This window comes from Telopea speciosissima, chromosome 3, assembly GCF_018873765.1.
Source record: "Telopea speciosissima isolate NSW1024214 ecotype Mountain lineage chromosome 3, Tspe_v1, whole genome shotgun sequence".
NCBI lineage: Eukaryota > Viridiplantae > Streptophyta > Magnoliopsida > Proteales > Proteaceae > Telopea > Telopea speciosissima.
Genome location: NC_057918.1, coordinates 26,530,740 through 26,541,738, shown reverse-complemented (window position 1 = coordinate 26,541,738; position 10,999 = coordinate 26,530,740). Strand labels below are relative to the sequence as shown.

Here is a 10,999-nt window from a genome sequence, read left to right as displayed (position 1 = left end):
AGTTTACAAATAGTTTATTACGACGTAATTTGTTTTCTGTAGATTTTGTCCTACTCTCCATATCCATCCATCCATGGAAATTTAAGTTAAAAAAAAGCCTCCACCGCCCACTCAACGTTCGTTTATGGAATAAAATGCAGAGAAAATAGAACCCATCTCTGCCACTGCTCCTTTCCCTTTTTTTGGCTGTCTCATTCTCTCTGGGCATTAACGTCTAATACATGGAGCGCGCTCGGAAACTAGCTAACAGGGCGTTCCTCAGGCGCCTGGTTTCGGATTCCAAGCAGCCGCAGCGCCATACTTCTTCTACACATTCGTCGCCGGCGTTGTTCCATCCTGCGAGGTATGTTTCTTCCCTCTCTCCCTCTGCATTCCCAGCAGCAGCTTCTTCTAGATCCGATTTGTTACCCAGAAGAAATGCTCCCGCCAGCATTGGTTGCAATCTTCTTGGGTCTCAGACCCGTTCCATCTCCCTTGAATCCTTGAAACCAAGCGATACATTCCCCCGTCGTCACAACTCTGCCACCCCTAAAGAGCAGACCTTGATGGCGGAATCATGTGGGTTTCCCTCCCTTGATTCCCTTATCGATGCAACTGTCCCTAAGGCTATTCGGATCGAACCCATGAAGCTTCCTAAGTTCGACGAGGGCTTGACAGAGAGCCAGATGATCGAACACATGAACAAACTGGCATCTAGGAATAAGGTCTTCAAGTCCTTTATTGGGATGGGCTATTACAACACCTCAGTCCCTCCTGTGATCCTGAGGAACATCATGGAGAACCCTGGTTGGTACACACAGTACACTCCTTACCAGGCCGAGATATCTCAGGGTCGCCTCGAGTCTCTCCTCAACTACCAGACCGTGATTACCGACCTCACTGGCCTTCCCATGTCCAATGCTTCCCTGCTCGACGAGGGTACTGCTGCTGCGGAGGCAATGTCCATGTGCAATAACATCCAGAAGGGCAAGAAGAAGACTTTCCTTATCGCGAGCAACTGCCACCCTCAGACCATCGATGTATGCCAGACCAGAGCTGATGGCTTCGACCTCAAGGTGGTTACAGCTGATCTCAAGGATTTCGACTACAAGTCTGGAGATGTTTGTGGGGTTCTTGTACAGTATCCAGGCACTGAAGGAGAGATTTTGGATTATGGGGAGTTCGTAAAGAATGCTCATGCAAATGGGGTGAAAGTTGTAATGGCGACCGATCTCCTGGCGCTCACCATGTTGAAGCCTCCCGGTGAATTTGGTGCTGATATTGTCGTTGGCTCCGCTCAGAGGTTTGGGGTCCCAATGGGCTATGGAGGTCCTCACGCCGCATTCCTGGCCACCTCCCAGGATTACAAGAGGATGATGCCCGGTAGAATCATCGGTGTCAGTGTCGACTCAGCCGGAAAGCCTGCTCTGCGTATGGCGATGCAGACCAGGGAGCAGCATATCCGTAGGGACAAGGCCACCAGCAACATCTGCACTGCTCAGGTCTTATTTTTCCCTAATATTGAAGTGATTTCTCTGCTCCCTTTGTGGGGGTTGCTTCGTTTTGAACTATGCCGTGTTTTTATGTGTAGGCGTTGCTTGCAAACATGGCTGCTATGTATGCGGTCTACCATGGACCTGGAGGTCTCAAAACCATTGCTCAACGTGTCCACGGTCTTGCTGGGGTTTTCGCACATGGGCTAAAGAAACTTGGGACTCTGGACGTTCAAGGGCTCCCCTTCTTTGACACTGTAAAGATTATGTGTGCTGATGCACATGCTATTGTTGATGCTGCTTACAAGAATGAGATGAATCTGCGAATTGTAGATTCAAACACAGTAAGCATAATTCTTTCTGTTACTGCGGATTAATGGACCTTGGTATCACGCTTTGAGATCTGACTCTGATTTGATGGACTTCCAGATAACTGTATCCTTCGACGAAACCTCTACCTTAGAGGATGTGGATAAACTATTTTCAGTCTTTGCATGTGGCAAGCCTGTCAGTATCTGTATCTCCATGACATGCTGATGAAATTCAGTTCCAATTACTTGCATTTTTTAACACAAACTCAGTATTAACTCTCAGGTTCCTTTTACTGCTGCATCTCTGGCACCAGAGGTTCAGACTGCAATCCCATCTCAACTCACAAGAGAGAGTCCGTACTTGACTCACCAAATCTTTAACATGTACATCTCTGCCCTATGAGCTTGGTACTGTGATCGTTTTCAGTTAATATGGCACTCTCACTGTTGTTTCCTCATTTCAGGTACCATACGGAACACGAACTCCTCAGATACATTCACAGATTACAGTCTAAAGATCTGTCACTCTGCCACAGCATGATTCCTCTGGGATCTTGTACAATGAAATTGAATGCAACAGTAGAGATGATGCCAGTGACATGGCCTAGCTTTGCTGCCATTCACCCCTTTGCTCCTGTCGAGCAAGCTATGGGTTATCAGGTTGTTAAAAAAGACTTCATTGGTCCATGCATCTCTGATTTTGAATTGGGTTTTTGTGTGAGAGTTGTTCTGAGTAAACATAGCCACAGATAACCCCTGACTGCGCTTCATTACTTCCCTGCTTTTTTAGGAAATGTTCGAGGATTTGGGTGAACTATTGTGTGCCATCACTGGATTTGATTCATTCTCACTGCAACCCAATGCTGGTGCTGCTGGCGAGTATGCTGGGCTGATGGTTATCCGTGCTTACCATATGGTAAGGTGAACGAGACCCATTCTTTCATTGGTGGTTTGTTCCTCTGACAGCGGAAGGAGTTCCTTCAGGCTGGCAAGGTTAACCATTGAAGTTCAAGGTGATTTACTTGTTCATATATAATGTAGGCAAGAGGAGACCATCACCGTAATGTGTGCATTATACCCGTCTCGGCACATGGAACTAATCCTGCAAGTGCAGCCATGTGTGGAATGAAAATTGTTTCTGTTGGAACTGATGCCAAGGGAAACATTAACATTGAAGAGTTAAGGAAGGCCGCAGAAGCCAATAGGGATAACCTATCTGCTCTTATGGTAAGGACATTTTGCATTCCAACTTTAATGAAAAGATATACTGATATTCCATGTGTAGTAAGATGAACCTTTTCTATGTGATGATTGATTTGACTGAATATGCAGGTCACATATCCTTCCACTCATGGAGTTTATGAAGAAGGCATTGATGAGATCTGCAAGATAATTCATGACAATGGTGGTCAAGTTTACATGGATGGGGCTAACATGAATGCACAGGTTTAATTCTATTCCTTTGTTTTCTACCTACTTTTTCTGTTATTGCAGGTATAAGTTGCACTTCGCTTTTGCCTGTATCTACAGAATGATTTGCCTAGCTACTTCCCTATTTTGAATGGGTTCTGAACAATTTTTTTGTTATTGTTGAATCATTTGCGCTTTCATGTTGTTGCTTGTGATTGGGGAGTCTCTATGATATTGAGCTAAATATGCTAATATTGGTGTAAATGATGTCTGAGAGTTTGTGATAAAAGAGAAATGTGAGCACACACATATGCTGCTATTGGTTTGGAATTTTGGAAAAACTATTAACACCCATTTCCCTAGACATTGAACATTGTGCTTTGTCCTTTCCTGTTTCCTCATAACCAACGTTGACCATCCAATTTGGGGTTACGTTTCTGTGCCTCATATCATAATTTTTCCCTTTCTTAACTCATGGTACTACTAGTGCTTCTGCTCCTATCATCATATCCTTGAAATTATGTTTGCAACTGTTTCTTGCGGGGTAGAACATAAACTTATTCAATACAACACTCAGCGTGGGGGAAGAAAAAACAAAAAATCAGTCCAACATAAAATTCATATAACCATGGGGTGGTCTGCTTTTGTTGCCCAATGTTTCCATCCCTAATGTCTGCAGGTTCGTTTTGGTTTCCGACTATCAATCTTGCATATTCTTGAATATTAGTATGACTGTTCATTCAACATTTTTTTTTTTTATGGTGTTTCTCCATGCTGCAGTAGCAAAGCCCTTGAAATAATGATTCATTAGTATTTGATTTATGAAGACTTTGGAAAGCATGGATGGATCTTGAAAATGCTGTTATTTCCATTTGTGATGCTTGATCAATGGGATTTATGACTACTTTGTATATATTATATGGAAGGCATGAAAATCCTGTTTCACATAGGCAGGTTTGCTTTCTTTCAAACAACAAATTAGGTTGTTTTATATACATACTTAATAGGTAGAGTGTTAATATTTAATAGGTTCATGTCTTATCTTGATGAGGATCCCTCTCATGGCAGGTGGGCCTAACAAGCCCAGGTTGGATTGGAGCAGATGTTTGTCATCTCAATCTCCATAAAACATTTTGCATCCCTCATGGTGGAGGTGGTCCTGGCATGGGACCCATTGGTGTGAAAAAGCACTTGGCGCCATTCCTGCCATCACATCCTGTGGTAAGACATTTCTAATGTTGTAAATTTCCTTTCGTGCACAAAATTAATCATTTAAATGATTGGCAGAAGATGGCTTGGACTTTAAATGAACTTTTAAAGCACTTTATACATAGAAGCATATATTATTTGGATGTATGACTCTTGACTTTAAATGAACTTTTTAAGCACTTGTATACATAGAAAAATATATTCTTTCGATGTCTCTTTTGTTATTGGACCCTTTATTTGGTGGGATCTAGCTTTGCAAATTTATCAAGCACAAAGGACAGTAGTCCAGGAAGAAGGTTAAATCAGTGTTGTTTTTTGTGCTATTTAATTAGTGATATAGTTGCATTTGTTGAGAGAAACCATGAAGTACAAGTGAGTTGCACTCTTTGCAAACGAGGTATCTTAAAAGGAATTTGAGAGAGAGAGATCTTTGATGTCAGGAGCATGATTATTCTTTCTGTTCATCGGGAATTTAAATGTGTTGGCTCATGCTGGAGTTTACTTCAGTTGGTAGCTCTAAATCATTTGTTACAACATGCAACTACAAATATCTGGATGCTGCTTTCTTACCATCCATTTCTCAAGGATCATATTCATTTTGTAGTCTTCTGTTCCTTGTTGAGTTGATGTGTATCTACTACATCTTCCTCGTACTTTCTTTTTATCAAGTTATTAATGAGAGGATGCTCAACATGGTTGCTTACTAAGTTCATGCTTTCCACCTCGCTTATCATCTTTGTTGGCCCACTTATATGTGTAATGTAATACTGATTGAAGAAGTTAAAATAGTACCAAAACCGAATCGAAACAGAGAAGTAAACAACCAGAAGGTGGAGAAAATGAATTGAACCAGATCAGAACAGAACCTAGGTCGAGTTCGCCTTTTATTGGGTATAATATATGCTGAAAAATTCAACTTGATCCAACGGGTGGGTCTGATGTTACAGGAAATTTTAGTGACACTAGGAGAAGGGTATATCAGCCAAAACACAAACCAGAATGCTAATTAAACAGCAGAATCATAATCTCCAATTAAAACAGATATTACATTAAATCTCAGAAGAATTAAACCGACAGATTAGGTGAATCGAATTCAGCAATTAAGGTATGGGGATTCAAATCTGGAAACAAGGGGCAGAATTGGGATACTTTAGATATCTCCAGATCAGCAGATCTGATCTGCACCATGCCTTGGTCGAAGTACTCTTTTAGGAAGATCTTGAATTCCCCAAAAGATGGGGATGATCTGCTGGTCAGATCTCCTTTAACAGCCAATGTCGATATTAACGAGAAAACAAAAAACACTTGTTGGGAAATCGTTGGACAAAAATTCTGAAGTGGTGAGGAAAGACATGCATAGCTTAGGCCTTGTATCAGGTATGACCTCAAATAGAGCTCATTGGAGGGCAAGGATCATTGTAGCTGACCCCATTTAGTTGGGATAAGGCTGAGTTGTTGTTGTTGATGGAAATCATTGGACAAAATATGAAATTTGCAGAAAGCAAAGGACTACATACTCAACAATGAAAGAGAAGAAGAAGGGTAAGGGTAAGAGCACCCGGGCTTCCCGCCGCAACGTGTTTGGTTGGATCAAACACCAGCCGAACCTTGATCAGACACAAGTGAAGAGTATACCACAATAGGCAGCAAAGACAGGTTTTCAGTAATCAAAATTCGTGTACAATGCTGAACCCCCTTACAGACTTATATAGAATACTCAAAAACAGACTCAATCTTTAAAAAGTAAAGGCCTAACCCAATCCTTAACTAATTAGGTAACATAAACCGACTAGGAAACTTAAATAATAAAGGAACCTGACTCAAAACAGGACTAGACTTATAGAATCCTAATCCAGCCTAACTAAAACACTTAATAACTTATTAAAGAAATAAAAACACTTAACTAACTAATCCTGTATGCCTAGCCTCTACCCATATTATAGGCTCATTAAAGTGGCCCCTTACAATGAAAACACATGGGATCAAAGGCCTAACACATACATAACTCAACCCAAAGCTTATCCGATGAAATAAGCTCGTTTATATGATTTATCTGTATCAATGTGTGAGTGCAAATAATAACTTGGCTTTCCAATGGTAGATAATTTTACCGTCTGAGGGGGTACAAGTGAGTGGTTTCTTTATTTTCTTAACTATATGAGTTGAAGACTTGTAGGGAACAGTTCATTAAGATGACCAGAACAATGATAATCAGATGGACATAATTTAATGTTTAAATGAGCCTTAACAGATTTCATTTCCTACAATTTAGGATATTAATAATATTATATTTAGGAGTTTTTTCATCTTGTCTTTTATTGCTTCATATCTAATGGAGCTTCATGGTTTACCTGATATAAACGCTACATAGTAATGCATATGCTTCAACTCATACAAGCAGTATGCGTGACATCCAAATTATGTAGTTTACTCCTTCGGCAATGGCATTTTTATGCATGAATACTTCACATTTGGAAAGATTAAAGTTTTTAGTCTAAGCTTATTAACATTTTTGTGTAAAACTAAGTATAGCTTTACTGGTCAAATAAAGTAAAATTTTGTAACAATTATGTATTTCCAAATGTGTTCCTTATTTTGTAAGGAGATTTGAAATTTCAACTTTACTTGTGTGGTGCTCAAGATGACAGTACAAAGCTGAAGGTTCTTTTGTAGAAAGTTCTAGCATAGATGTTTGAGCTTCTGAACATATTATGCGTAGGTTGCTTATGACTGGTTCTCTACAAAGTTTGAAGTCTATAAGCTGTGTTTAATTTCTCTGTAGCTAAAATTCATAAATCTCTTTTTGACATCTCCATGGCTAAGTTTCGTTTTACTCTTTGTTTGGCATCTCAATGGTCAATATTCTAATTTATTTTGCTATGATGTTTTGAAGGTGCCTACTGGTGGTATACCATTGCCTGAAAAATCCCAGCCTCTTGGTACCATTTCAGCTGCACCCTGGGGTTCTGCACTTATTCTGCCAATTTCCTACACCTACATAGCCATGATGGGATCAAAGGGACTCACAGAAGCATCAAAGATAGCAATCTTGAATGCAAACTACATGGCAAAGTGTTTGGAGGTTATGAATCCTCCTTAATTTGCGTTTGCATTTATTCTTGGAAATATGCTTAAGGTTTCTGAATAGACAAGTTTCTTGTATTTTCCATGCCCCTTGCTTAAGAAGATTAGAACAAGTTGTAATTGTTGATTTACATATCCAACTAGACAAACTACCTTCAAAGGTGGCGCTGATTGAAGTACTAGGTCTTAACACTGGAGATATGATTCTTGAATGTTACCCCTATGAGAAAGAAACAAGAATGGCTACATTCAGAAACTTCAGTATTAGGATAGTCCTCCCTATTGGAATTTGTAGTTGCAATCTGCTGTACTGAATTGTTTTTTTGGGTCCTGCAGAACCACTACCCCATTCTTTTCCGTGGTGTCAACGGCACGGTTGCCCATGAATTTATCATCGATTTAAGAGGTTTTAAGGTACTTTAACTAAAATTTTCAAACTTTTGTGCTATTTATTCCTTTAATAATAATTTGTTCCTATAATTAACACTTTGTGGTGGTTGGTTCAGAATACTGCTGGGATAGAGCCCGAAGATGTTGCTAAGCGTCTTATAGATTATGGATTCCATGGACCAACAATGTCATGGCCAGTTCCAGGCACACTTATGATTGAACCAACCGAGAGCGAAAGCAAGGTATACTGCTTAGTTGAATAACAACCTCGTCCTCCGTCCTCTCTCACCTTCTTTTAGCTTGAAGTTAATTTAGTTTAGTTTTTACCAAAAAAAGAAGCTAATTTAGTTTTCTATTTCAGGCTGAGCTAGACAGGTTTTGTGATGCTCTTATATCCATCAGACAAGAAATTGCACAGATAGAATCTGGGAAAGCTGATATTAACAACAATGTTCTCAAGGTAAAAAAAAAGAGTTTATGACTGAAGAAAATAACTTCATTTGAAAATCTATGAATTTCCAGAACAGGTCTTCTTCACATGTATGGATTCATTTTAATGCATCCCATCACGATTTGAAATCTGTAAGAAAGTATTTAGAAGTGTTAACCAAGAACCACATGTGCAGGGAGCTCCTCATCCACCGTCAGTTCTCATGGCAGATACTTGGACTATGCCATATTCACGGGATTATGCGGCTTTCCCTGCTTCTTGGCTCCGTACTTCTAAGTTCTGGCCTACAACAGGTACATGTGTCTAACCTGTCATCCCTATCCCATTTATGACATAAAATAACAAATTCTTCCAGTCTAAGGATTGTAACAGGTTTCCCTTTAATTCCTAGGTGCTTTGTTCTTATTACTTGAATGTCTAAATGACACCACTATATGTGTATTTAGAACTTGTAACCTCTTTTGATTACCCCTTGTCTTATTCCCAAAAGTTCTTTAAGTCAATGTTCAAAAAAAGGATTTTCAAAATAATTTGAAAGTGACTTATCATTACATTATTATCAAAAGGTTTTGTATATGTTTCGAATACAAATGTGAAATAACAGGATTTACCTTCATTAAGAAAAAAAAAGTGTGATACTAATAAGGCAAAAAAGTAAGGTTACAAATCATTTGACACCTTAAAGGGTGTCAATAAGAAAGTCCCTTGCATGAAATTTGTTTAATCTGCTCTGTTTACAGTGAATCTTGACCCAGTTTAAAAATTGAGCATATTCAGTTTGGGTATTACATGGCCAGTCCAAAGTTGGTCAGATTCTTTGCAATCCCTACTATCGTACCTTTCATGGGGCCCACTGGTGTAATGAAGTCATTGGCTGTTTTTGTTCTTTAGTTATCCTTTGCCATTTGATGTTAATGATGGGATTGTATGACATTAATCAGGACGGGTGGATAATGTCTATGGTGACCGGAATCTCATCTGCACCCTTCTCCCAGCATCACAAGCTGTTGAAGAGCAAGCTGCAGCAACCGCATAATCGTCAACATGCTCTGCATATACCTCACAGGAAGAAAAAGCCATCTCAGTCCCTCTTAATTGTATATAGACAGTCCATATTTATACACTGATGCAGTTGCTGACTTTCAAGCTTCATAATATGATATCTGATCACCTGCTTCTTCCAATAATATTTGTTGCTGATTGCAACTCAAGTTTCTGTAATTATCAATTACTAGTTCTCATTTTTCTCTTTCCTAGGTCTTGCATCCACTCAATAATTCCTTTGTCTAGTGTCATACAATTGCCAATCCATGGTAACAAAGCATACCCAAAATATTGTACTAGGCAGATCAATATACAGTCCTTACTGGTCTAGCTGACACTTTTTCTTCATTTCTTGACTCAGATGGTTTTATGGAAACTTCATGCCCAATAGGTTATAGTATAATTTCAGATTAAGAATTTGTTGTTGCATGACTCGATATCGATTCATTTGTGGGCCACTTTTTCCTTGATGAGTTGTCTAACCAGATCTACATCACATGTGGCCTGCCAACTCATCAATCAAATCCATTCAGTTTGTTGTATCTCTCTTAATTTATTTATTTTTGAATAAAAAACATGCATTAAACTAGAAAAGAACTACAATATTGTTCATAAATAGCCCTGCATTTTCTTATTCCTATTTGTTAGCTAAATTATGAGCTATTAGTAATAACATGTTTGTCCATCTTCTTAATACAAATAGAATTCAAATCATGCAAAGAAGAGTGCACATCAAAAAAGGATTGTAAATAATTCCCATGGCCGAGGATTTTCTTCTGGTTGCTTTAAACTAATTCACCATCTCTGTTGAATATCCATCCATATCTCTATGCTTTTGCATCCCATTGATAATGCTTTGATGATTCCCTGATGGATCCCTCTTGCCTCTGTTTCTTGAGTTGTTCACTTGTTCCTACAAACCCAAAGTTCATATGTCCTGAAGGAAACTGATTGTTAGAAATAACAATGAATGCCCTTCTGGCCTCCTTTGAGCCTGGATCAAAATTGCTGTCAGTAATGATTATGGGATAATCAGATTGGTGATTAAGTTTTTAATTAAAACCATTAAGTTGGGACCCTGAAGATGTTTAGTTCGGAGACTAAGTGTTCCTGTCACCCAAACTCTTCTGGAAAAATTGCAGGAAAGCACAGTAAGGCAGTAAGGGAGTCCATCCTTCAAAATCTTTCATAGAGTTTAAACTTGGAGTGACTCATAAGATTTCAAATCGTTTCCCACCCCAATCTATTGGCACAAAATTGAGGCAAAGATTGATTACTTAAACAGAAGGGTGCAGCTTTGGTTGTGAGAATGCCAGATTAATTCAAAAGTTTACAAGCTTGATCATGATGAGTACTGCTAAGTGGAAGACCAATAATTGCTTCATCAATATGTTTGAGAAAGATATTAAATATCAAGTTCCAGTTGCAATCCTTGTATATCATGAGGTCTTCTACTTTGCACTACTCAGAGGGTGAGCAATAACCGATGGAGGAATGTAGAAACCCTCAGGTTTAGAAAACCAAATGTCTTTCAAAATGTAGATGGATTGACAATCACCAATCCTCCAGCAAATGAGATTATGTAAATCTGGGAAAATTGCCTTCAATCCAATTCCAAAACCAAGAGC

At 39.1% G+C, this 10,999-nt stretch overlaps 1 protein-coding gene across 1 annotated transcript; it reads left to right on the top strand.

Annotated features, from left to right (window-relative positions):
* The first annotated feature begins 211 nt into the window (after nt 1-211).
* LOC122654549 (glycine dehydrogenase (decarboxylating), mitochondrial) lies at nt 212-9,548 on the top strand. Its single transcript, XM_043848679.1, has 15 exons — nt 212-1,481; nt 1,571-1,816; nt 1,902-1,979; nt 2,067-2,167; nt 2,248-2,443; nt 2,574-2,699; nt 2,825-3,010; nt 3,116-3,229; nt 4,262-4,414; nt 7,296-7,484; nt 7,823-7,900; nt 7,993-8,118; nt 8,238-8,336; nt 8,503-8,620; nt 9,269-9,548. Exons 1-15 carry the CDS (start codon nt 222-224, stop codon nt 9,361-9,363), a joined length of 3,165 nt encoding a protein of 1,054 aa, XP_043704614.1. The 5' UTR covers nt 212-221; the 3' UTR covers nt 9,364-9,548.
* Nucleotides 9,549-10,999: the final 1,451 nt, after the last annotated feature.

Coding starts and splice junctions, on each gene's coding strand:
- LOC122654549 (XM_043848679.1), top strand. CDS start 222: ATGGAGCGCGCTCGGAAACTAGCTAACAGGGCGTTCCTCAGGCGCCTG. Junction 2,444..2,573: donor AGCAAGCTATGGGTTATCAG/GTTGTTAAAAAA, acceptor CTGCTTTTTTAG/GAAATGTTCGAGGATTTGGG. Junction 8,621..9,268: donor TAAGTTCTGGCCTACAACAG/GTACATGTGTCT, acceptor GACATTAATCAG/GACGGGTGGATAATGTCTAT.